General features: G+C 52.3%; 3 protein-coding genes across 7 annotated transcripts in view; 1 reads left to right on the forward strand and 2 right to left on the reverse strand.

Moving 5' to 3' along the window:
• LOC135966633 (nucleolin-like) overlaps positions 1-703 on the reverse strand; it is a 32086-nt gene extending 31383 nt beyond the window's left edge. For all 4 annotated transcript variants that reach the window (XR_010580132.1, XR_010580133.2, XR_012421565.1 and 1 more), the window contains exon 1: positions 4-703. The gene's annotated coding sequence lies outside the window, so the exon portion shown is untranslated. The remainder of the gene's footprint in view (positions 1-3) is intronic.
• A 477-nt stretch (positions 704-1180) lies between these two features.
• Positions 1181-3731, forward strand: LOC102132032 (small ribosomal subunit protein eS27). The gene is made up of 2 exons (XM_005574598.3): positions 1181-1316; positions 3355-3731. The coding sequence occupies exons 1-2, from the start codon at positions 1311-1313 to the stop codon at positions 3664-3666; spliced, it is 318 nt and encodes a 105-aa protein (XP_005574655.3). The 5' UTR covers positions 1181-1310; the 3' UTR covers positions 3667-3731.
• Positions 3732-9852: 6121 nt separating this feature from the next.
• NMUR1 (neuromedin U receptor 1) overlaps positions 9853-26888 on the reverse strand; it is a 45354-nt gene continuing 28318 nt past the window's right edge. The window contains exons 1-3 of one of the 2 annotated variants that reach the window (XM_005574599.5): positions 17035-17145; positions 14786-15680; positions 9853-12098 (exon numbers count right to left, since the gene is read on the reverse strand). In XM_005574599.5, coding sequence (XP_005574656.3) covers positions 11716-12098; positions 14786-15680; positions 17035-17037 — 1281 coding nt within the window. In that variant the 5' untranslated portion in view covers positions 17038-17145 and the 3' untranslated portion in view covers positions 9853-11715. Of the gene's footprint in view, positions 12099-14785; positions 15681-17034; positions 17146-26888 lie in introns of those variants that run through there. The other variant, XM_074010502.1, reaches the window with a different exon arrangement.

Genomic DNA, 26888 nt, shown 5'->3' on the forward strand with positions numbered 1-26888 from the left:
CACCTTTTTATTTTCATTTGGTATTTTACTCACACCAGCGAACAGAAAAACAAATAGAAAAGGTGATTTTTCATGTTGTAGGTGAGGTCTCCCATACCTCTTCTTTTGCCACAATCGACAAGTGGAAACTCCTTAAGGTTAAGAAAGGAAAAAAAAAAAAAAAAAAAAGGCAAATTCCCAGGAATTCCTCCCTACTACTTTCATTCTGCTCCATCATGTGTTTTCAAATAACTGTTTTTTGGGGAAAAAAAAAAAATAGTTCCACTACAGACTACTCAAACGGAAGCACACTGGGCCAAAATAAATGGGACACAGGGCCAAAAACAGTACCTGCAATTCAAGTACCTTTACCTCCCCAGTCAGATAATTCTGTGAACTGGGGCAGCATCCCTCACTACCCCCACCAGAATTCAGAACACAAATGAGTCTACAATCCTCGCTGCCCACGGCAGCCCTTGTCCCTAACACGTTTTCCTTTAAGGCTGTCGCTGGTGTAGGGCCCCGCCCTCCCAGCGCCCGGCAAGGGCCTGTGCGGTGCGCCCCTGAGAGCCACCACGCGTGACGAATGCGGGCACGACGCCTGCGGAGAGCCCGGAGAAAGCCGCGGGCGCCGACACGCTGGGGACGCCCTCTCAGCCGTTGCCCAACATCCAAGACCCGCCGGGAAGACGGCCACGTAGAGCGACGGCGCCCTGGCGACTCCGCCTCGCCCAATCAGAGCCCGCACCACCCCTGAACCAATCCTGAGCCGCGACCCTGGGAGGGGCGGGCGGTACGGGAGCCTGGGGGCGGAGTCTCGAGGCGGGGTGGAAGGGGATGCACGTGCTGCGCCTGCGCGTGGGGCGGACTGTTTGCTGCGGTCTAACGCAGGTGGTAGTGGTTTGGGTTCGTTGGTCCCGATGCGCGCGGTGTCCATGGTCTTCGCGCCAGGTTGGCGCGGGAGAAGGCCGAGGGACCCCAGAGTTCGAGGAGTTGGTGACGGTCACGCAGTCCGTCGCTCCTCTGGCGGTGGGGCAGTCGGAAAGTGAATAGCAGTCTTTCAAGCGACCGGTCCGTGAGGGAGCGTGTGCCGGGATGGGTTCCCAGCGCTCGGGGCCGTTAAACAGTTCAAGCCGCGTCCTGCCCAGTGAGGGCTGTGTTAGCGTCCTCTCCGGTTCCAGCCGGGAAGGAGGCACTGAGACGACAGCTGAAGGTCACTCCGTTAAGGCTGTCGCTGCTGTAGGGGCCCTCGCCCCGCTGCGTGTTCGTGCCACCCAGCGTACTGAGTGCTTTTTCAAAATTTTATGGACGTCTCAAAACACGTGTGACAGATGGTAGTAAGTTTCATTTTTCATTTAAAGAAGTTAAGACCCGGTAGTTAAGGTGTAATTCTCAATCACTTAATACTCTCTCCTAGTTTCTTTGAGTTGGACTATCATGAACATGTGCTCTCACAAGGCCCCATGGCCATTAACACCAGTAGCCCCAGTAGGAGGATCAAGCTCCTAGGAGCTAGCCCCACGTTGGAACTTGAACAATGACACTTTGGGGATATTGTGTGTGTTTGGGGGATAGGGAAGGGCGATCTTGAATAAGGGGCCCTGGCCTTATCCTAGCTTCAGAAAAACCCAAATAGGGAAAGAATGAGAATAGAAAAAACAATCTGCCTACCTGTTTTAGATTTGGTACCTCGCTAAACTCTTGTTACCTAGCTTACTTTATGAGATTAGCCCAAATACTTTAAGAAAATATTATATATATCTGATCGAGAACAACTGAAGAAAAGGCAAAAGCCCATTTCATTTATGAGCAGAGGCAAGGTTCAAATAAAGTATTAGCAAATTGAGTCACCGCACCCTGCCAGGAAGTATTATTAAAATCAATAACAAGGACAGGATAAGACGCAAGCAAAATCCATAAATGTGCCAAAATATGGCACCTTGGCGGTTGAGAAAACCACAGAAGAAAGGTCTCTGTGATCTGCTCCTGCCTTTCTCCCATAAACCAGGGTCATAAAAGAATTCACTGGCCTACCTCATGTGAAGTAGGTCGTAAGACCCTCATTCCAGAGGAGTCTTGCCGCATACCTGGGGCGGAGAAAGAACCTGAACAAATGGGCCATGCCGCAGTCTCCTCCCACCCCTATGTATGACCATTAGATGATGCTCCTTTTGTCCAATCATGTTTCTGCACAACTATCTACTTCATTCATCAGACTTAGCATAAAAATACAGTTTTCTTTAGGTCATCGGGTCTTCGTTTCTGAAGGTTCCTATGTCACATAAGACTTTAAATTTGTTATGCCTTTCTCTCAATAATCTTGTTATAGGGGTGGCAGTCATAACCCTTAAGATGGGTGAGGAAAATATTTTTTCCCCTACCAATGAAATGGTGATAAATTTGACCACGTTACAGTTTACAACTTGCAGGAGTTTTCTATAGACCAATTTAAAACACAACAAATTAGAAATATTTGTAACATATACAACACAAATTTAATATTGTAATATGAATGAAATACGAATCAAGAAAAAAAAATGACTGAAGGATATGAAAAGCCATTTTCAGGAGAAATTTCAGTGGCAAAGATATGAAGACATGCTCAACTATACAACTATTAGGGAAATGCAACTTAATAAGATACTATATTTTATCTGTCAGAGTGACAGAAATTACAAGTGTTTGGGGATTGTGGAGAAACTGGTGAAACGGCAAATTGTTACAAACACTTGGAGAGAAGTTTGGCAGTTTTAGTAAAGGTAAAAATACTCATTCCTTCCTTTAGCAAATCCACTTGCATGTATCTAACCTAGAGAGCGTTCAGACTGCTGGAGAGACATATACGTGAATCTTCATTGCAAACTTTGGGGGTTTTTGTTGTTGTTTGAGACAAGATCTTGCTCTCACCCAGGGTGGAGTGCAGTGGTGCTGTCATGGCTCACTGCAGCCTTGACCTCCCAGGGCTCAAGCAATCCTCCCGCCTCAGCCTCCTGAGTAGCTGGGACCACAGGCATGCACTGGTCAATTTTGGGGTTTTTTTTTTGGGGGGGGGTGGTGTTTCTATAGATAGAGATGGACTTTTGCCATGTTGCCCAGCCTGGTGTTGAACTCCTAGGGTCAAGCGATCCTCCTGCTTGAAGCGAGATCTCATTTCTACCAAAAAAAAAAAAAAAAAAAATTAGCTGGGTGTGGTGGTGTGTGCCAGTAGTCCCAGCTACACAGGAGGCTGAGACAGGAGGATCACTTGAGTCCACCAGGAGTTTGAGGCTACAGTGATCCCACGACCGTGCTCCAACCTAGGTGACAAAGTGAGACCCTGTCTCTAAAAAACAAAAATAAAAAGTGTCTTTTAATTGTTGGTTTGTTTTGAATTAGGATTTTAAAATATCTACACATTGCTTTCCGGTGGTGATGAACTACCCACACGAGAACATGCCTCTCACAAAGGATCTCCTTCATCCCTCCCCAGAAGAGGAGAAGAGGAAACACAAGAAGAAACGCCTGGTGCAGAGTCCCAGTTCCTACTTCATGGATGTGAAATGCCCAGGATGCTGTAAAATCACCATGGTCCTTAGCCGTGCACAAACGGTAGTTTTGTGTGTTGGCTGCTCCACTGTCCTCTGCCAGCCTACAGGAGGAAAAGCAAGGCTTACAGAAGGATGTTCCTTTAGGAGGAAGCAGCACTAAAAGCACTCTGAATCAAGATGAGTGGGAAACCATCTCAATAAACACATTTTGGATTAAAAAAAAAATATATATATATATATACACACACACACACACACATTACATTTAGTTGATATGTCTCTTTAAAAAAAAAAAAAATGAGATGGAGTCTCCCTCTGTCACCAGGCTGTGCAGTAGCACAATCTTGGCTCACTTCGACCTCCTAGACTCAAGTAGTCCTCCCACCTCAGCCTCCCAAGTAGCTGGGGCACCACCACACCTGGCTAATTTATTTTTTATTTTTTGTAGAGAAGAGATTGCCTTCTGTTGTTCAGGCTGGTCTTGAACTCCTGGGCCCAAGTGATGCTCCCACCTTAGCCTCCCAAAGTGCTGGGATTACAGGCATGAGCCACCATGCCCAGCCAATAAATCTTTTAAAAATCTGTAAGAGAGAACCTCGCCTTTAAAATTGCCTTTTATTTGTTGAAGAAACTGTTAGTTGTCCTATAGAATTGTCTCTAATCCGGACTTGGTTGACACCTTGTGGTTTTTTCCCATATTCCTTCATCAGTGTTTTTGTAAACTAGAAGCTTGGTTAGATTCAGGTTCAGCTGTTTTGCAAGAATTCTTTTTGGTGCTGTGTACTTCTATAATGTCCCTCTAGGGGGCACTTAACCGCTGCAGATCTGGTTCCACAGTCAGTGGTGTGAAAATTGATCAGACCGTTTGAGTGTTGCCAGCTTGATCCATCCAGGAGAACCATCAGCCTTCCAATGGATGGTTTTAGGCAGTGTTTTTGTTTTTGTTTTTGTTTTTGTTTTTGTATTTTTGAGATGGAGTTTCCCTCTTGTTGCCCAGGCTGAGTGCAATGGCACTATCTCGGCCCACTGTAACCTCCGCCTCCCAGGTTCAAGCAATTCTCCTGCTTCAGCCTCCTGAGTAACTGGAATTACAGGCACCTGCCACCACGCCCAGCTAATTTTTTGTATTTTTAGTAGAGATGGGATTTCACCATGTTGGCCAGGCTGGTCTTGAACTCCTGACCCCAGGTGATCCACCTGCCTTGGCCTCCCAAAGTGCTGGGATTACAGGCATGAGCCACCATGCCCGGCCAGCAATGTTGTTTTACAAATCAAATGATTGGGGATAATCTGTTACTCATTAATTTTTTTTTTTCTTTTTTGAGACCGAGTCTTGCTCTGTCACCCAGGCTGGAGTGCAGTGGCACGATCTCAGCTTACTGCAACCTCTGCCTCCTGGATTCCAGTGATTCACCTGTCTCAGCCTCCCAACTAGTTGGGATTATAGGCGCGTGCCACCACACCCAGCTAATTTTTGTATTTTTAGTAGAGACAGGGTTTGCAATGTCAGCCAGGCTGGTCTCGAACTCCTGACCTCAGGCAATCCACCTGCCTTGGCCTCCCAAAGTGCTGGGATTATAGGCATAAGCCACCGCGCCCAGCCTACTCATTAAATTGAAGGGGGGTAATATGCAGGAAAATGATGGAATCAAATTGCCAGAATGTTAACAGCAGTTAATTTGGGTGTTGAGAATAGAAGCAATTATTATTTTTTTTTTGGTTGTTTTATTGTACTTTTTTCAAATTTCTTAAAATGCAAATAAAAGAAATCCTGCCCAAACACATCTAAAGGAGATGAGATAAACAGGGAGAAAGACTCGAGGGAAGGTTCCAAATCCAAGTTCCAGGAAGGGTAGCCAGGGAAGTCCACACGCCACAGTGATGACAGTGGACCTCAGTTGCTTTGCTTTTGTGTGTGCCTGTCCAGTGTTCATTCTGCCTCCTGACATCCCTCATGCCCTTTAGGCTCTCCCCCTCCTCCCCGGGATTCCATTTTGGTGGAACTGCTCCCCTGGCCAAAGCTCAGGGGCCAGTCAGACCTTTCTCCCCAGGACTTTATGAGCCTTGGGTGCATCACCTCCTCCTGGAAGCCTTCCCTCGGCTGGGGCAGGTGCCTTTCTTCGATGCCTGAGTTCCAGCTGTCAAAACACTTATATGCCAGCATGTTTATCTGCCCTCTCCTTCACCCCGCCTCAGCCTTGAACAGTGCCTGGCACATGGCTGGTGCTCAATAAATGTTGGATGAATGATGCCCATATTGCTTAGAGCTGAAGAAGGGGCTTGAATATTAGATTAAAAGATTGCAGAAACTCTTGTAGATGTTCCATAGGATGTGGCTGCAGCTTCCAGGTTCTCCAGTCTAATTCCAGCCCATGGCCTCCTCTTATTGACCAGGGCACATTATTTACCCAAGTTCCGCCTTCCCTGAGTCCCCACCATCCCGCACCTCGGCATCAGGCCTTTGATCCTGCCCAGTCCCCAGTTTTCCTGCCCTGCATTATGCAGAAACTTGAATGTTAGGTTGGGGTATTGCCTTGAAGAGGCCACAGAAAGAACATTTACTTTAGAGAGTCACCACCATCCTCAGACTACACCTTGTAGACTTAGAAACCTGGACACCATTTGGAATGATGTTGCAGACTGTCAGTGTTTGCCTCTGAGTCTCTTATTTGTGTGCAGGCAGATTGTACATTCTTTCTTTAGTAATGTCAGTACCTCTCAGTCCAGTCTGACTTTGGCCTAAGGTCATTCTGACATGTAAGGATGATTAGCAGCAGAACCAGGAGTCACAGCTGGGCATCCCGACCCCAGAGTCCTTGCTCACCACCTCCACACTCCACTTTACTCACTCAGTGTGTTAGTGGAAGCACACTGGGGTTCTTTTTGTGCTGAAGAAGTTTAGACCGTTAGAAAAATGTAAGTATGAGCCAGGTACAGTGGCTCTTGCCTGTAATCCCAGCACTTTGGGAGGCCAAGGCAGGAGGATCATTTGAGCCCAGGAGTTCAAGACCAGCCTGGGCAACATAGTGAGACCCTGTCTCTGTAAAATAAGATAAAATAAAAGTGTACGTATGTTTCTAGGGTCAAATTCTGAAATCTGCCCTCATTTTTCCTGCCAGGAGGAGGAGGGGGATGAGAATAATTATGGAATATTACAGACTGTAGTTTGCAGTTTAAAAGAAATCAATAATATTTGCTAATCTTAGAGACTGTAAAGATAACTGCTAGTAGAACAAACAGAACGTGTAACCTTCAAGCCAGTGGATAGATCTGTTAAGGTTCTTGGTTGCAAATGACTCCAGCCAACTTCAGCAGAAAAAGAATTTATTGAAAGGCTCTCAATAGCTCAAATATCAACAGGAAGGCAGGAAAATCTGGCTGGGAAAAAGGGCAGAAACCAAGACAGACTAGGCAGGATACTGCTGTCACTGCTGCTGCCCCTGGACATGCCTGCCCCTCTTGTTGTGCGTCTTAGTGTCACTTGCTCCAGATAAAGGTCCCATGCTGGGTCACCCAGCTGGCTTGGTCCATCATGTACCAATCAGCAGTGGAGAGTGTCCAGAACTCTTTCACCCCTGTAAGTGGGAGACTGGGCTTGGTCTTCCATCGAGTCACACAGTGAGAGATTCCCCCCAGTAAGAAAGGAGTTCAAATGCTAGGGTGTGCCCCCTCTCCCCTACAAGGCAACTCCTCTCTACAAGGAAATTTGGTATATGTGCTGCTGAAGCGAGCACGCTACAAGGAAATTTGGAACAAGAACCTGATGGATCCATTGGAAGACAAAAATAGGGAAAAGGGGAGACTTGGAGAAGCGTACAAAAATGAGATAGGCTCCCAGATGCCAGGAATGATCTGGAAATGCCATCTGGTATTGAAGAGAACAGACATGCAGCGCTGCACACTTTACCTTTGCTGAGTAGATACCTAACAGAAGGAAGGGTAGGCATATGTGGCTTTATTTGTTGATGAGACTAATCTTGGACTTTCCATTTTCAAGGAAATTAAGCCTTTTCTGAGACGGGAAGAATTATTCCAGTATACTCACCCTCAGGATCGCTGGCAGAGTAGGGTAGATATAACTGATGGTGGGGTCAGAAAAGAGGTGAAGCTCAGGAGGCTGATGGATTGGGAGAAATCAGTGTAGAACCTGGAAGTCTAGATGAGGTTAAAGAATACATATGGCCAGATGCAGGCTCGTGCCTGTAATCCCAGTACTTTAAGAGGCCAAGGGTGGGTGGATTGCTTGAGCCCAGGAGTTTCAAACCAGCCTGGGCAACATGGCGAGACGATGTATCTACAACACAAGAGAAAACAATCAGTCAGGCATGGTGATGTGTATCTGCGGTCCTACTTGAGAGGCTGAGGTAGGAGGATTGCTTGAGGCCAGGAGGTTGATGCTGCAGTGAGTCATGTTTGTGCCACTGCACTCCTGTCTGGGTGACAAAGCAAGACCCTATCTCAAACAAAAATGAAAGAATAAATATGTCACAGGAACAGAGAGCAGGATGGAGGCAGTAGCGGTCAAGAGCTCATACTTTCTGAAATGGGAAAGCTCCTGGAGGCGCTAGGAGTGAGGATGTGACCAAGGGGCTAGGAGACTGGGGTGGGGCCTCCAGAGCTGCAGGAGCCACCAGCTGGCACCCAGGGCGGCAGTGGGGTCACCCATGGACTCTGACATCCCCCGGGAAAGCAGCGGGGCTGGAGAAGAGGAGAAGTAGAAAGGGCCTAAACGCTGCAGGAGGAGGAGGGATGTGACCGCAGTCCGAAGGGGAGGTGACTCGAGCCCCAGATGAGCTAGACACTTTGAGAAGCATGGAGGCCTCCTGGCCTGGGAGTAGCACTGGGGTCCCAGGAGAAGGCAGCTGCAGCGTGACCGGTGGGGAAGAGCAAGCAGCACATCCTAAGAGGGCTGCAGGGGGTGCCGCTTCCGGCTGTCGCTGTTGCCAGGTACTTGACAGGCAGGGACCAGTGCCTTCGCCAGGTCTTGCTTCTGCCTGTTCCGTTGCCACCCCTGTTTCTCAAGGGCTGAGTTCAGAGCTGCTCTTCCCGTTTTCCATGGGAACCAGCGACTGACAAACAGGACTTGTTGCTGATGTGCTGCGGAGACATACACGGTGTTCACAAAGAGGCACCCCTCTTTTTTTTTTTTTTTTTTGAGACAGGGCCTCACTCCAATTTGCCCAGGCTGGAGTACAGTGGCACAGTTTTGGCTTACTGCAGCTTCGACCTCCTGGGCTCAGGTGATTTTCCCACCTCAGCCTCGCAAGTAGCTGGGACCACAGGTGTGTGCCACCACACCTGGCTACTTTTTTTTTTTTGTATTGTAGAGACAGGGGTTTCACCATGTTGCCTAGACTGGTCTCGAACTCCTGAGCTCAAGTGATCCACCTGCCTCACCTTCCCAAAGAGCTGGGATTACAGGCGTGAGCCACCACGCCCAGCCCAGAGGGGCACCCTTCTAACAACCCCACTGCCCACCCGCCCTGCTGCCTGCACGTGGAGGCCCTTCATAGTGCTGTCCAGGGGGCCTCGAGCATGAGGCGCCTCTGACTGTGGCTGAAGCAGGCCTCTGGGAATCCAGAACTGGTCTTGGGAAACAACTTGAGGGTCCAGCCTGCAGTTTGGGATCCAGCATCTCCCCTCCCACCCTAAGGCTACTTCCCTGGAGCTCAAGGGCGCCGCTTAGGTGCTCATGGCTCTGCACAGCTTTTCACAGGCTCCTTTCTCCGCAGAATCCCCGTCCCTGCAGTCACTCCCCTCCCCTGTCCCCCACCCTCCCCCAAGGCCCACTTCTTAGGAGCTGTCCCCACTCAGGGCTTGACTGTGTGCATTCAGTTAGGGCAGGCTCAGGGCCCGCTGAGGAAACCACCTCCCTCAACCAGCCTCCCCTCAGCTCCCTCATCTACTCTCCGGCCTCCACGAAGTCCCCACTTCTCCCATTGTCTCCCATTGTCCTCAGTGTCCCCCACTCCCCACCCCCAGCTTGTGTTGCTCTCTGGGAGCCCCTGTGCTTCTCCCAGAACTTGTCCACTGGGCAGGACTGGCAGGCAGGATGGCTCTTCCTCCCCCAAGCCAGGGATTTAGTAGGCAGGGAGTAGGCAGGGGGCATCCAGGCCTTCCTGGCCAGCATCTGGGAATTCACCCAGATGGTTTGTGTGAGTCCCACTCCCCTGGGGCTGGCCAAGGCCTATCAGAGTGGAGCCCATCAGTCAAATGAGTGCAAGCATGAGCTTGGATAGAACATCCACTGGACAAAAGGCCAGATACAAAATTGTGTATGTGTACTGTGTATATAAAATAAAACAACCACATGAAACATCATTAGGAGGAAACATGCCACTGTTACTGCTTCAGAGTAAAGTTATGGGTGGTTTTAATTTTTTCTTTCCTTTAGATTTAATCCTCTTTTTACAAAAATTGTGGCAAAATACACATAACGTAAAATGTACCATCTTAACCATTTCAGTGTATAGTTCAGTATTGATAAGTATTTTCACATTGTTGCACAATTGATCTCCATAACTTTTTCATTTTGCAAAACTGAAACTCTGCACCCATTAAACAACTCATCACTTCCCCTTCCCCCCAGCCCCTGGCAAGGGAGGTTTTACATTTTTAAAAATGTTTTCATGTTTGCTTATTTGCACTTTCCAAATTTTCTATGATGAGCATTTATTATTTTTATAAATGAATTTTTAAAACTAAACATTATCTGCAACCCTGTACCACGTCTTCCACTTTCTCGGCAGGGAGCACGAGCAAGGGGCATGAGCTAGGAAGCTGTCTGCAGGGAGAACCCAGACAGATAGACCCCAGGTCATCCTCCAGCTCCCAGCCATGGAAGCCAGGGCTTCTCTCAGGAGAACAAGACTCAGGGACTGCAGCAGGACAAGCTTCCTCCATGAACTAAGTCCTGGCTGAGCACTGACTTGGCCTGCAGGGATTCAGGATGGGTCTCAGTTTCAAGGATTACTTGTCCCTATCCCTCCCCTGTCCCTCTTCTCACTGCATTGAGTTCGGCAGAACCCTCCACAGGGTCGCTCCTTGCCCTTGGTTGGCCATGTCTCTTGCTCTGAGACCCACTGGCCAGCCAAGTCCAATACTCTGCTCACTGGACCCCCAAGCCAGTCTGCACGTACGTGAGGACGGAGGTGGGCTGTGGTGGTGGGGTCAGCATCCATGCCGGCTCTGCCCTACTTGTGCTGGGAGAGGTTGGGGAGGGCATGTGGAGGTCAGGGAGGAAGTAGGGCTTGGGGTTGATAAAGATGCAGATAATAATTTCCGCCCTGTCAATCTGAGGGTATTGTTGGTTTCATTACAAGCGGTGCCTTACACACACAGAGAAAGAAAACCACAGCTAAAGTGCCAAAGCACGACACTGTGGAAAGCCAGCGCCTCTTTCATTTTTCTGGCAAGGAACTGAGGCCTAGAAAGGTGGACTGATTGGCCGGGCGCAGTGGCTCATGCCTGTAATCCCAGGACTTTGGGAGGCCGAGGTGGGCGGATTACCTGAAGTCAAGAGTTTGAGACCAGCCTGGCCAACATGGTAAAACCCTGTCTCTACTAAAAATTAAAAAAAAATTAGCTGGGAGTGCTGGGGCTTGCCTGTAGTCCCAGCTACTCGGGAGGCTGAGGCAGGAGAATCGCTTGAACCCGGGAGGCGGAGGTTGCAGTGAGCCAAAATCGCACCACTGCACTCTAGCCTGGGCGACAGAGTGAGACTCCATCTCAAAAAAAAAGAAAGGTAGGCTGATATGCTTGATGGCACATGACAAGGTGGCGACAGCAGGGCTGAGACTGGAACCAGGTCCCCTGGATCCCTGGGCCCCTGCCAGAACCTGAACAGGAACTGGGAAGGACAGCAAGGACCCTGTGGGACCGTTTCGGAAACTGGCAGGGAGTCCCCAGAGAGAGGACTGCTGAGCTCCAACTAACTGTGATATTTCTGCAGGGGAAGGACTTGAACTGGGGGAGTGGCAGTGGAGGGATAAGAAGCGCACGGTGTGGCATCTGGTCAGTGTGAGTCCTCAGCAATCAGGGATCCTTCCTCCTGCTATTTCCCTTGGAGGGAAACTGAGGTGCTGGTCAGAGTTTCTAGGCTGAACTAGGGACAGTACGTGAAGGCATCCCTGCAGAGGAAGGCAGATATGTCTCCCCAGCTCCAGGTGACCCTCTGGCCTCTCCAGGTGAAGCCACTTTGAGGCTCCACTCAGGATAAATCAGTCTCTTGCTGCCCCTCTGGGCCATCGTCCCCAGCCAGGGGGTGGACCCTGCTGCCTGGGGAGCCTACGTCACACAGGGTGCTGCCTGTGGTCACCCTGCTGAGGCTGTGGGAGCTGTGGCGGGGTCTGAGGCGGTGGCAGTGGGCCCCGAGGCACAGGGCCTCCTGGAATGTCTCTCGGAAGCGGCTGGACATGAGGCTGTAGAGCACGGGGTTGGCCGCCGAGCCGAGGTAGAAGAAGATGCCGGAGATGACATGCACATGCTGAAAGGCCAGGTGCAGGCCGTCTGTCCACTGTGACACGATGCTCCACATGACGCGGTCGGTGTGGAACGGGGCCCAGCAGATGCCAAACACCACAACCAGGACAACTGCAGGGACAGACAAGGGAGGCAGAGTGTCCACCGGAGCCCCTCAGCTGCCTTCCCAGACTTCAGTTTGGGTCACCCATTCTCACATCCTCTCCTATCCCACAGGCCACCCTCACCTATCACCCAGGTGGAAGTTTCTGGAAATTTGCCTGTTCTGGCCATGCCTCTCAGAGAGGCTGCCTTCACCACAGTCACTGACTATAGGCAGTGGGGCATGTCCCTGCCTCTGGCCACAGCCGACTGGACCAGGCATGGACACCTGAGCCCAGCCGGCCCAATCAGATTCTCACCCTGGAGTATGAAATTGGGTGAGCTACTGGCGTGCTACAGGCTGTGGGGCTAGGGCCACTCTGGATGCCCACTTGGGGACCGTGCTTGCTGATGCATAAGTACAGAAAAGAAGAAGAATGGGTGCTCAGAGAGCAGCAGACCGGAGGTCATGGGACCAGGGAGAGTGAGACACATGAGACACACACATGCATGCACACACAGACACACACACATGCATGCACACACATATGCACACACAGACACACACATGCACACACATACACACTGCCTGCCTTGGCCCCTGGCCTTTTCAACTCCAGCCCCCAGCTCCCCAAGGCCCATCTGAATGTCTCGCCCTGCACTAACCTGCCCCCCTCTTACTTGCCAGGCCCTTGCCCACCCCCTCCCTAACAAAAGGTAGGACCATTTGGCCAAACCTTCACTCTTTCTCCCCAAATCCCTGCTGCCTGTTCTTACCCAACTATGCCCTTCCTTGGGTTTCTGCCACAGGGCCAGCCATGATTTTTGTTTCTTGTTTCTTGGGTTTGCTGCTGCAACTCACTAGCTTTCCTGGGCAGTGTCTTCCCCATCATACCCTAGCATGGTTTTCCTCATAATTCCAGATTTCAAAAAGGACGTTGCTCACAACCTCCCTGGCACCTGGCCTGGTGCACAGAGGGCCACTGGACAGTGGACAAGGGAGGGAGGGAAGGAAGAGAGAAGGCCAGCAAGCAGGAAGCCCACCTTCCAGGGGTGAGCCATCCAAGCTGAGCACCTACTGCAGACTCTGCCCACCCATGTTTTCAGGGAGGGGACGGGGTAGCAGGCAGGAGGCAGGGCGGCAGCGGGCAGCCGGTGCTGAGCACGGTTCCACAGTGCAGAGCTGGGAGGCATGCACACAGCTCTGGGGTCAGCCCCACCTCAGGAGCTGCACGAAGACTGGGCTCTGGGACGGTGCCTGAGGGGCGAGAGGAGCGAGTCACTCTGGGGATGGGGCGGCCCCCAGTTAGCTGGCTCTGTCCAAAGTCTCTGTGGCCCTCTGCTGACCTGGCTCACCCCACTGGCCTGATTCAGGCTCTGCTGAGGTGGGGCTGAGCTGGGATGCAGGTAGGTGGATGGGGCGGGTCTTTGATCGGCTTAGCATCGGTCTGCCTTGCTTCCCCAGGGCCACAGCTTTTGAAAAAGAGCCAGGTCCAGGCCACAGAGATCCAGAGCCTCATCCCAGTACATTGGCCTCCCCTAATCTGCACATCTCCAGCCTGATCCCCTGTGCCTTGAGCGTGGCCTTTACAGACTCGCCTCGGGCTGGGGCTCCTTAGATAAATGGTCACTCCTGTGGTTCCCAGGGAACGGCAGACATGGCATGGGGGAAATTCGACACCTGGCCTCTCCAACACCCTCCTCCCCTTCTTTGGGGGACTTTGCTCCCCCAGATCCCACTATGTAGTTCCACTGGGGGCTGTGCACCTTGGCATCCTGCCACTCTGGCGCAGGAGGTGGGGCATGACCTAGGCCCCACCCATCAGAATCCTTCTTGGGACTTTTCACTCATCTCTAAGGGAAGAGGGCAGTTCCTCAGGAAAGACGACGACGTGCCGGTGGCCATGCCTCGCAGGCTGCTGCCGAGAAGAACAAGGCCAAGACACGTTAATAACCAAGAAGAGCCGGGCGCAATGGCTTATGCCTGTAATCCCAGCACTTTGGGAGGCTGAGGTGGGAGGATCACTTGAGCCCAGGAGTTCAAGACCCACTTTGGCAACATAGCGAGACCCTGTCTCTACAAAAATGAAAAAATTAGCTGGGCATGGTGGCACATGCCTGTAGCCCCAGCTACTTAGGCTGAGTGAGGTAGAAGGATCGCTTGAGCCTGGGAGGTTGAGGCTGCAGTGAGCCGTGGTCACACCACTGTACTGCCTGGGTGACAGAGCAAGACCCTGTCTCAAAAAAAAAAAGAAGACGACGATGAGAGACCTGAGACCTGGAGGGTCCAGATCCCATTTTCTGTCATCCTGGAGCCCAATCACATGCCCTGCCCTTTCTATGTTTTGGTTCCAGAGTCAGGGCCCCAAGCTTAGCAGGGTCCTGGGCTTGGTTTAATGCTGTATTGTTGCTGTCTTACTCATTTTTGAAAAAGGGACCTTGAATTTTCATTTTGCACTGGACTCCATAAATTACACAGTCAGTCTTACATTTAGCCATTAATAGGTATTTTTGGTGTAAGATTCTAGTGGGGTAATCTAAAAGAGTACACAAGAGTGCAACTCAGACACATGCACACATGTACACACGCACACGCACACACACACGAGACTAGAGGAGTTCCTCGCCCCCTGTAAACCCAGACACTCAGCCCCTTCTCCCAGACCCCAGGAGCCCCAGTACCTGGCTCAGCCCCTCTTCCCAGCCGTGACACTTACACAGCATCTTGGTCACTTGTCTCCGGCCCCGATCGCGCCGCTGGAGCCTGCAGGTGTCTCTGGACATGGCTGCTGCAGAGCCCCTGCCCTTAGCCTCCTGCATGAGCAGTAGCCTCTCCCGCCGCAGTCGCAGCCCAATGAGCAGGTAGAGCACGCTGATGACAGCCATGGGCAGGCAGAAGAAGAGCAGCGCAGTGATCTGCACCGCCAGGTTGTAGAGGGCCCGTGGGCGGACCAGCGTGCAAAGATCTGAGTCTGGCACTGGGCCCCGGCAGGGCACATACAGCTGCTGGATGCCGTGCAGGCTGGTGTTGGGCAGGGAGCAGAGGATGGCAAGACCCCAGACAGCCCCAAGCACTCGGCGCACGTGGGCCTGTGTCACCATGGACCTGGCCTGGAGCGGGTGCACCACGGCCACATAGCGTTCCACGCTCAGGGCAGTGACGTTGAGCACTGAGGCCAGGCAGACCATCTCGAACAGCAGTGTGCGGAAATAGCAGCCACCAGCACCCAGCAGGAAGGGGTAGTTGTGCCACATCTCATAGAGCTCCAGGGGCAGGCCCACCAGCAGCACCAGCAGGTCTGACACGGCCAGGCTGAAGAGGTAGTAGTTGGTGGGCGTGCGCATGGCCTTGTGGCGCAGGATGACCAGACAGGTCAGCCCATTGCCCACAGCGCCCACCGTGAAGATCAGCAGGTACATGACACAGATGGGCATGAACAGCTGTGTCTGCCGGGGCCCCAGGTACTTTAATCTCAGTGCCTCATCGGTCAGGTTCAAGTCCTCAGGGTCAAAGTGCCCCCTGGCCGCACTGCCATTGCAAGCCATGGGGCTCCTTGCATCCCCTGGGTACAGGTCTCCAGGGAGGACAGAGCAATTGAGGCAAGGAGGAGTCTGTGGAACAGAGGGGAGAAATGCCCAGAAAGGTCATTCAGGGAATGCTGGCTCTGTCTTAACTCATCAAGCCAAAGGTGACATTAGCACTAAGATGACCATTATCTTAGGCACCACTGAGAGAAAAAACTCTTCCATCCACAAGTCAGAGATGTGAAAATAAGCTTGGTGCGGTGGCTCACACCTGTAATCCCAATACTTTGGGAGGTCAAGGCGGGTGGATCACTTGAGGTCAGGAGTTCAAGACCAGCCTGGCCAATATGGTGAAACCCCACCTCTACTAACAATACAAAAATTAGCCGGGTGTGGTAGCACACGCCTGTAATTCTACTTGGGAGGCTGAGGTGGGAGAATCGTTTGAACCCAGGAGACAGAGGTTGCAGTGAGCCGAGATCGTGCCGCTGGACTCCAGCCTGGGCAACAGAGAAATACCCTGTCTCAAAACTAACAAACAAACAAAAAGTAAAAATCTACATTAAAAAAAAAAACACGTGGGGTTTTGATTTTAAATTTCAGGATCTATTGGAACTTTTGAATAAATGACACATCTTGGGTGTCTCCCCTTTCAAGCAATGATGCTAGATGAGGCACTCGTTTGGGCATCTGTAAAATGGGCACAATGCCTGGTATTGCAGGGTCTTCAAGAGCAAGCGCTCTAGAAGCAACTGCCTGGATTCGAATCCAGCATCCCCAGTTCCAAGCTGTGTGATGTTCAGCGAGGTAACCTCTCTGAGGCTGTTTCTCTATTAGGAGGATCCAGGGAGTTTAATCCATGAAAGATATTAACACAGGGCCTGCCTGGCATACGGAAGGGCACGGGGATCACCCCCTTGCTCCGGGGACCCAGTCACTATGAGGGTCAAGTGAGGGAGTGTCAAGGCTAAACACTACAAATTAAACTTGATCCACAAGTTGATTCTTTTTTCTGTTTTCTGTCACCTGAACTGTTCAGTCTCCATATTTGACGCCCTTGGCACTGCCAGTTCTGGGGTTCCCTCTCCTCTATTGAGCCCCACACCGTTCCTCCCGCCCGTCCTCACCCCTGCCGCACAGTAGCGCGAGAGCCTCGGGGACCAGTTGAGAACGCGCAGGCGCCAGCCTGGGTTCAAGGGAGGCACCCTGGTCCTCGAGGGAGGCGCCCCGGTCCTCGAGGAAGGGTCGCAAGCCCGCAGCCCCGTGGCGCCCCTGGCCGGAAGACACAAATGACCCGAGAAGTTGCGAGGCTCCCCAGTGGCGGGGGCGGGGGTCGCCCCGACGGAGTCCTCGGACTCTTCCCGCTCTAGGACGACCCTGCCCGCACCGAGCCCCGGCCCAGCCGCCGCGCCCTAGCCCACGCCGGCGCCTGCGCACCTACCATCGGCCTGCGGCCCGCGAGACCCCGGCGTCCACCCTCTGAGCGACTGACACAGACGCGGCGCGGGAGCGGGTGGACTGACTGACGGCTGTCCCAGCCCCACTACGCCCCGCCTGTCCGACCGGGAACGCCGCCAGGGGGCAGTGCAGTCCCTGCAGCCCGGGGGGCGCCCCCTCCCGCACCGGGAAGTACGCGGCTGTCGCAGGCGACGTCTTCACAAGCAGCGTTATCTCGCGAACCCATTTTACAGATGAGAAAACCGAGCCTTAGAGAGCTGCAGAGGAGGAGCCCGAGAGACCTGGGGCTCACATGCGGTTCCCGCTCTCTAGCGTGCTGAGTTTAGCATAACCCTGTGTCACAGTGTCCCTGCAGCCTCCAGCTCCTCCTGCCCCACATTCAGACCCACCTCCAAGGACAGGGACGGCCCACTAGCCCCTTGAAGTCGACATGCGCCGGTGGGGTTCATCCTCCCAGGCTCCAGCCCTCTTCTTCCGTCCCAGGGCCCACGATTGCGGCCTCCGCAGCCCCTCTCACCCGCCGCTCCCTTCGGGGCCTCCAGGCCCTAAGTCCAGGGGCTCGGCCCTGCGGGACTGGGCAGGAGCCCCCATTCTCCTCGTAGTCCATCCTCCCACAGCCACCAATGACCATCACGCCTCAAAACCCTTCCTTGGGGCCCCCCGCTGCCTTCTGAAAAAGAGCACACCCAAGTCTAGCCTGGTGGTGGACCCCCCCACTCCTCACCTGCCTCCCTGGGCCACCCTCTCCTCACCATGGTCCTCAGCCCCAAATACTGTCCCCCTTATCCGTTCAAATGTTCTTCTGCCCCCATCACTGTACAAAGGGTGGGGGTATAACAAGGATGGAGGGAATTTAGGGAAGGCTAAGGATGCCCAGCCACAGCCTCCTGCTCCCCCACACTGCCCACATGCAAATCCCAGTGCCTCACCTGCCCCCACTCCCTAGTCCTGCAGTCAGCTCCTTAGCTGGAAGCTGTTTCATCAGGAACTTCTAGGGACCCTAGAAACGACTGATCACGCAGACTAAAATGCTGGTTCCGGGGCCTTTGCCCAGAGTTTGGTCTCCTTAGTCTGGGCAAGGCCCAGAAATCCTCATGTCTGACCAACGCTCTCTGGAGAGCCCATACCCAGGAATCACACTTTGAGGAGCGCCAGGAGAGGCTACAAAGCCGCAGGACCCCGAGAGCCACTGTGAGCTCCCAAGCTCTGTGCCTCAGTTCCCCTTCCTGTAGAATGCGCTAACCACCATCGCCACTATTGTGAGGATGACATGAGACACTGAGCGTCAAGATTCAGCACAGAGGCTGGCACATGGCCAGCAATCAAGAAATGTGGGGTAGGATTGTCATCATTTAGTGGTGGGAGGCTCCTTCTTCCCCCAGCTTTCCTGCACCCTTCTCCTCCCCACTGCCGCCCAATTCCATAAGTCACTGTCTGGGCTTGGGGATGGGAGTTAGGCCCTCAAGGCGCCAGCACCAGGCCGGCCTTCCCACGAACTCCACATGTAAACAGAGTCCCAGGCAGGGGACGGTTGTGGGAAGTGCAGGGGCACATGGTCCCCAGGGCCTTGGGAGAAAGGATTCTGTGGTGCCCTGAGAATTAACTATTCAGCCCCGGATGAGCTAGTCCAGGAGAAATTCTCAATAACGGGTCTGGGCAAGGAGGGATGACATCACTCAGCAACAGAGCCCACTGTGGCATCACAGGCTGCTCATAGCAAGTGATGAGCATTTGGACCCCAGCCTTTCACTGGAACACACACACGCACACACACGCACACACACGCACATGCATGTACACACACATGCATGCACACATCACTCTGCACATACCACCGCACACACACATACACACATACCATTCTGCACACACTCTGAGCAGTCCAAAAGTCCCTGTGGACCCTTTGGTGCACACGGCCCTGGAGGGGATGGGGAAGGACCCACCCAGCCTTGCAGAGGCAGAGTGACTCTTGCCAGTCAGAAATTTCCTACAGCAGGCTGCATCATTCGCACAGCACTAGCAGCCATCAAACGCTAAAGAGCAGCCCCCAAAAAGGAGAGGCTCAGTGGCCACAATGGCTGTGGCCCTCACTTCTGCCACTGTGCAGAGGGCCCTAGGGGTCCTGGTCTCTGGGCCTGAGCTCAAGGCCACCACGGTAGTGTCCCATCAGAAATGTATGACATCCTGCTGCTCCTGCTCCGTCCTGAGGTGGCGTCCCCCGGTTTTCTGGGTGTACACATCCATCTTCTAAGCTTGGCTGGTGGGCGTCTGCCCAGATGAGGGGGTCAAGGACCCAACTCTACACAACAGCAAATGCACTTGGGGGGGGCCACCAGGACCTCCAGGAGCTGCTGAGATACCACCCAAGTCCCAGGCATGTGCAGGACTCATGGGGCCAGAGGCATGTGAGTAGCTCCGTATCCCCTCCTTGCCCTGCTGATTCCCTGAGAGCCAAGAGGGGCTGCTTAAACCCAGGGCAGGTTTAAACCAGAAGCTTCTCAGCCTTGGGGTGACCAGCAGCTCCTGGCAAGCCCATGGTTCCCCTAGAAACTCCCCACACCCATCCCACTTTACTGTCTACAGAGGGGAGGCAGGGAGGATGAGATGAGCTTGGGGACACTATAGCTCTGGACGCAAGGGAGGCACTGTTCTGCAGCCTGGGCAGTGGGGACCACCCAGGACCCCCCATCACTGGGCGTCATCGGGCAAACATGGAGAACCAGAACAGTAAATATCCGAAGCAAGGGGGAGTCACTGTACCCGTCTGGGCACCTCCCAAGGTCAGAGAGCTCCCCACCCAGCTCTGCTCTGCGGGGTCAGCCTGGCCATGGCCAGGAGAGAGAGGAGGAAGGTCTGGGCTCCTCAGGTGATGGGGTTCCCAACTTGGGGGCTGGGATTGCACCTCAGGGAGCCACATGGCTTGTGTGTGATCATCCACCCATGCTCCCTGAGCCACCAGCCCTAGTCTGCTCATAGAAACTGGTGGGAGAGATGGTCAAGCCAGGCAGAGAACACAGTGAGTACAGGCTTTGGAGGCTGTGAGGCCAGAGTGAGAATCCATGTTCTGCCAGTGTGGCCTCAGATAAGCCACTTTGCACTTCAGGCCTCAGCTTCCTTGCCTGTAAACACAAAAATAGCCCCTGTCCTTCAGGGATACCATGAAGATTAAGAGGGATAATGTGGGTTTAAGCACTCAGTGCAGGGTTGAAGAGCCTGGAATTCTCTGGAAGACACTAGAAAGCTGCTGGGAGGCAGGGCTGGGGTGGGAGCTGTCCTTAGCAGGGTTTGGAAGAGCAAGGTCCCCAGCACCCCGGGCAGGAGAGCTGAGTCCCAGTGGAAAGGAACATACAGGCTTGCAGGGAGTCCGGCCACAGTGCAGGCAGCCGGGGCCCTGCAGCCAGGTGGGGACCAGCAGTGGAGGGGACCTCAGGGGAGTGTCGCCCCTGCCTCTCTTGCTCCTCGAGGGGACCACTGGGGATTGTCTAGTCCCTTGCCCCCTGAGGGCTGTGAGACCTGTTCCTGAGCTCTCCCAGAGACAGCCAGCCCGCAGGCTTCAGGAAGGGTGCTGGGCACAGGGCACCAGCCACCTCCTCCCAGGGGCTCAGCCTGTGTACCAGGCCCCAACGTCCGCTTGTGGCCAAAGGGAGGACATGTTCAAGTCACACAGTGAGAAGGCCAGAAAAAGCCTGGGTCTCTCATGTCTAGGGCCTGTGTGTCCCTCATGCCATCCTGGACTGGGGCCAGATCTTACTGTGAGCCCACAGGGTGCTCGTGGCACCTACTCCTCCAAGCAATAAAGGCCACCCTCAAGTCCACCAGCCTTCCCAGCTAACAAACCACACTTGGGTGTGTTACAGAAGCTCCTCTTGGGGTCTTCCCATTTATAAATGCTCATATCATAGTCACGATCAGAGGGAGGTTTAAGAACAAAAGTTTCTCCCCCAGCAACAGCTGACCGGCATCAGGACTCAGGAACTTGTTAGTCTGCAGCAGTTTGCGCTAATTTAGTAGTTTTGTCTTCTTTTCCCTTTTAACTTTTTTTTTTTTTTTTTTTTTTTTTCTCAGACGGAATTTCACTCTTGTTGCCCAGGCTGGAGTGCAATGGTGCAATCTCAGCTCACTGCAACCTCCACCTCTCCAGTTTAAGCAATTCTCCTGCCTCAACCTCCCAAGTAGTTGAGATTACAGGTGCATGCCACCACACCCGGCTAATTTTGTATTTTTGGTAGAGACATGGTTTCACTATGTTGGTCAGGCTGGTTTTGAACTCCTGACCTCAGGTCATGCATCCACCTTGGCCTCCCAAAGTGCTGGGATTACAGGTGTGAACCACCGCGCCCGGTCCTGACCTTTTTAACCTTTTATATTAGCATTATTTCAGACCTACAGGAAAGTTGAAAGAATAGTACAAAGGATTCCTATATTTTGGGGGGGACTATGAGAGTCGGTTGCAGACATAATGCGCCTTTACCACTAAATGTTTCTGTTTTGGTTGAGTTTCGAAGTGTTCTATGAATACCATTAGTTCCTCCTGTCCACTAGGCAGTGGCCTACCAGGCAGTAGGTGTTAAGGCGGCAGTCCGCCTGGCGGGAGTAATAGTTTATCACCGACAATGATTAGAATCACCGGCACATCGTGATACTAAAAAGCAGGCCACTTTTAGTCAATTCAATTACTCTTTTCCAAACCTTCTCCATTATCGCCTGTTCCCAAGGCAGGCTGCTGCCACAGCCAATAGATACTAAAGCAGTAAATATTCAGAGTGCGAGGAAGGTCAGCATTACAAAGGGAATAACACTAAATTGGGGGAAATAATATCAAAGAACCGGAAAGTGGAAATGAAATGACAGTGGTGCATGCATACGGAATGTGTCTTTCTAGGGTTGGGGTGTTCTTAGGAATAAAGACTGAATCAGGAGGTAAGTAAACAGTGCTGGGCGTATCAACAGCAACTGTTGGATACAGGGAAAGGGGACCAAAGGCAGGTGCACTGAGGGTGTGTGATGGAGGAGCGGGCACCAGCACGGGCACGGTTGGCCTAAAGCTAAGAGAAGGCCAGGTATGTGAAGACTGAAAGACAGGGTGCCAGAAGATGTTCCTGTTGAATGGTTTTTTGTTGTTGTTGTTGTTTTGTTTTTTGAGAGAGGGTCTCGGTCTGTCACCCAGGCTGGAGTGCAGTGGTGCGATCTCGGCTCACTGCAGCCTCAACCTGCCTGGCTCAATCAATCCTCCCACCTCAGCTTCTCAAGTAGTTGTAACTGCAGGCACGTGCCATCATGCCTGGCTAATTTTTGTATTTCTTTTTTTTTTTTCTGAGACGGAGTCTCACTAGCTCAGGCTGGAGTGCAGTGGCTCGATCTTGGCTCACTACAAGTTCCGCCTCCCGGGTTCACGCCATTCTCCTGCCTCAGCTTCCAGAGTAGCTGGAACTACAGGCGCCTGCCACCACGCCCGGCTACTTTTTTGTATTTTTAGTAGAGACAGGGTTTCACTGTGTTAGGATGGTCTCGATCTCCTGACCTCGTGATCCACCTGCTTCTTCCTCCCAAAGTGCTGGGATTACAGGCGTGAGCCACCGTGCCTAGCCTAATTTTTGTATTTCTTGTAGAGATGGGGTTTCACTATGTTGTCCAGGCTGGTCTCGAACTCCTGGCCTTAAGTGATCCACCCATCTCGGCCTCCCAAAGTGCTGGGATTACAGGTGTGAGCTACTGCAACAGGTAAGGATCTTGGTTTTCAAAAATCAGAGCTGGCTCTGGCTGATTTAGGCCGGATTTCCTGAAGAACATCCGGCAGCTCACAGAATTAACAAGGCTAGAGGGGCAGGGAGACGGTGGGGCTGCAGCTAGAAGGGTTGGCAGTGTGACCCTGCAGCCCGTGGACACTAGCCCCAGGCTGGGACCATGTCCCCGCCTTTTGAAGCACTTGCCCTGGACCCCCTGCCCCGGGGTGAGAGACAGGATGCCACAAAATCAGGTTCTGCTGCCGCACTCTTGCTGCATGGGTGGGGTGAGCATGGGTCTTGTAGCCTTCTGGAGGGGAGGAGGGCAGATTACCCACCCAGTGGGTCATCCACAGCCCCTGGCAGACAGCCCAGGTGCCAAGCAGCCCGAACAAACCACAGATGACCCTGCCACTCAGGGATTCAAGCCCTCGTCAAAGGCACCCTCGTCAAAGGCACAGCTAGCGTGGGCACAATGCAGTCACAAGGCATTGTGAGACGCAGGGTTGGGGGACAGCTTGTCCCGGCAGGCTCACAAGGTTAGCAAAACCATTTTGCAAAAAGATGCCCGGGAGAATATGTGTCTGCGAAGAAGATAAGAAAATCCAGATTTTAAAACTCTGAAGGGCCGATTCACATGCCTATTTGGGGAACCATATCTGGGAACTGGAAGTTCAAACACTTCTTTCTCTATTTTGACTCACAAAACTCACGACGGCAGATTCTACACAGCCTGTTCCGAAGTAGGAAATTTCAGCTACCCCTCCCAGCTACCCTGAGACAGAGTTTATGTCAAATTGGCTTTAAACACAAAGAAGTAACAAGTCTTTAATGTTAAGTAACACACCCAAGTTCTCACAGCTCACAAGTGTTGGAGCTGGGAATTTTTTTTTTTTTTTAACTGAGATGGAGTCTCACTCTGTCACCCAGGCTGGAGCACAGTGGTGTGATCTCAGCTCACTGCAGCCTCTGCCTCCCAGGCTCAAGCAATCCTCTCACTTCAGCCTCCCAAGTAGCTGGGACCACAGGCCCACGCCACCATACCCGGCTAATTTTTTGTATTTTTGGTGGAGATGGGGTGTCGCCATGTTGCCCAGGCTGGTCTCTGGGATTTGCATTGAAATGTATCTGGGTACAAAGCTTTCTGCCTTTTACCTACAGCTCTGACTCTGGTGCATGTGCATATTTATCACTCTCAGAAAGCAGGATTTTTGTAGACTTGTCTGGCCTCATTCCCCTTTGAAGTTCATGTCCCCTTTCTCTCACTGGGTTATGTTTGCTCCAAAAACTGCTCTGCCTGGATGCTGTTCTTTTTTTTTTTTTTTTTTTTTTTTTTTGAGACGGAGTCTCACTCTGTCGCCCAGGCTGGAGTTCAGTGGCACCATCTCGGCTCACTGCAAGCTCCGCCTCCCGGGTTCACGCCATTCTCCTGCCTCAGCCTCCCGAGTAGCTGGGACTACAGGCGCCCGCCACCTCGCCCGGCTAGTTTTTTGTATTTTTTAGTAGAGACGGGGTTTCACCGTGTTAGCCAGGATGGTCTCGATCTCCTGACCTCGTGATCCGCCCGTCTCGGCCTCCCAAAGTGCTGGGATTACAGGCTTGAGCCACCGCGCCCGGCCTGGATGCTGTTCTTAACTGCTCCTGAACGGCTTGTGGGCAGCACTTTCCATGGACCAGCCTGGGACCTCCCATGGCCAGCCTGGCGCCTCCCATGGGCTAGCCTGGCGCCTTCCATGGGCTAGTCTGGCACCTCCCATGGCCAGCCTGGCACCTCCCATGGGCCAGCCTGGTACCTCCCATGGGTCAGCCTGGCACCTTCCATGGACTAGCCTGGCACCTCCCATGAGCCAGCCTGGGACCTCCCATGAGCTAGCCTGGGACCTCCCATGGGCTAGCCTGGCACCTTCTGGCCCAGGGGCAGCTACTCTGGGGAGACCAGTCAATCCCCTTGAGTACCTTTCCCAAGGGATCTAGTGTTTGTAGTAAACTGGCTCTGCAACTTTTGGTAAAAATTCAAGTTCCCTGGTTAGAGCTTATTGCCTTCCAAGAGGCTTCAATGTGTGGTTGCAGCTCGGAGAGGCTGTGAGATGCTCTCCAGGAACAGCAGTTGTTGTTGTTGTTATTTTCTCCTTTTTTCTGGTTTTAGAGAACTAATTTTGTTTTAAAGCGACAGCAGTTTTACTCCCCTTCATCCTTTAGGGGAGCATGCTGTTGGGGGAATGCTGCTTAGATTTTCTATGCCTCAGTTTCTCCATCTGAAAAGTGGGAGTGACAACAGTACCAACTTCATAAGGTTATTATGAAGATTAAATGAGTGCCCAGATGGCACTTAGTGGGCATTCGTAACAATTTTTCAAATAAATGGGAATAGGTCTCAGAGATTGCTACAAGGAAGTAATTCTCAATACGTTTCTTCCAAGGCAGCAAGTGAAAATACCCTCGAGGTTTCTCTCTTTAGCCCCTGGGAAGGGTGGGTAGAGAGAGTGAGGCTGCAGGACAAGGAGGCCACAGACCGAGCCCAGGCTCCGTCAGCCACAGAGGCTGGGCTGTCCTTGTCTTCCCTTGGCAGGGGTCTTGCTAGGATCCTGCCTTCCGGCAACTCATAATTCCCAAGAAATGCTCAAGTGTGTTTGTGTAGAGGCGCCATAAACAAGGAGGGAAGAGTGGGCTCCATTAACAGGCCTTTCTTAGGGCTGACCAGCTCTCGGCAGGCCTGCACGGAGCCCCAGCTGCAGGAGAGGGTCCCAAATTGTTGCAGGGCCCTGAAGGACCCCAGGAAGATTCTGTCCCCTCCACCCTGCTCCAGGCCCTGCTCTTTCCCTGAGCAGACATCACTTCCGAGCAGGGAAGGGCTCTGCTTTCAGGCAAAGCCTCCTTGCAGTGAGAGAGGGCTGCTGGGGCAAGAGTCAGCACTGGGACAGGGCAGGCCTGTGACCTGGGGGTGCATTCTTTCCACTGCACCCCAAGAAGAAGCATGCAGTGTCCACCCATACTATACTGAAGACATTTTCTCCTCTGGAGAGTTACTACTTTCCCTTTGGAAATTAATAGGTGGGTTGTGGGGAGGGAGGTACTTGAAGGTTATGTCAATATCCCATTTTTCTTTTCCCTTTTTTTTTTTTTTTTTTAGACTGAGTTTCACTCTTGTTGCCCAAGCTGGAGTGGAATGGCGCGATCTCGGCTCACTGCAACCTCTGCCTCCCGGGTTCAAGTGACTCTCTTGACTCAGCCTCACAAGTAGCTGGGATTATAGGCATGCACCACCAAGCCCAGATAATTTTTTGTATTTTTAGTACAAACAGGGTTTCACCAAGTTAGCCAGGCCAGTCTTGAACTCCTGACCTCAAGTGATCCGTCCGCCTCAGCTTCCCAAAGTGCTGGGATTACAGGCGTGAGCCACCGCACCCGGCCTATATCCCATTTTTCTTTAAAGTTTAGCATCTGTTTATGTTTTGTTTGTTTGTTTGTTTGTTTTAGACAGGGTCTTGCTTTGTCACCCAGGTGCTGGAGTGCAGTGGTGCAATCATGGCTCACTGCAGCCCTGACTTCCCGAGCTCAGCTGATCCTCCCACCTCAGCCTCCTGGGTAGCTGAGACTATAGGCAAATAGTCTCAAAATAGAAAAAAAATTTTCTATTTTTTCGTAGAGATGAGGTTTCACCATATTGCCCAGACTGGTCTCGAACTTCTGTGCCCAAGGGATCTACCCACCTTGGCCTCCCAGAATGCTGGGATTACATTCAGGAACCATCATGCTTGGCCTGTGTATGATTCTTGTATGCATAAATTATTACTATGATGGGCCGGGCACAGTGGCTCACACCTGTAATCCCAGCACTTTGGGAGGCTGAGGTGGGCGGATCACGAGGTCAGGAGATCGAGTCCATTCTGGTGAACACGGTGAAACCCCACCTCTACTAAAAAAACACAAAAAAAATTAGCCAGGCATGGTGTCGGGCACTTGTAGTCCCAGCTACTTGGGAGGGTGAGGCAGGAAAATGGTGTGAACCCGGGAGGCAGAGCTTGCAGTGAGCTGAGATCGCACCACTGCACTCCAGCCTGGGGGACAGAGAGAGACTCCATCTCAAAAAAAAAAAAAAATTATTACTATGTTG

The sequence above is a fragment of the Macaca fascicularis genome, chromosome 12, assembly GCF_037993035.2.
Source record: "Macaca fascicularis isolate 582-1 chromosome 12, T2T-MFA8v1.1".
Taxonomy (NCBI): Eukaryota; Metazoa; Chordata; class Mammalia; order Primates; family Cercopithecidae; genus Macaca; species Macaca fascicularis.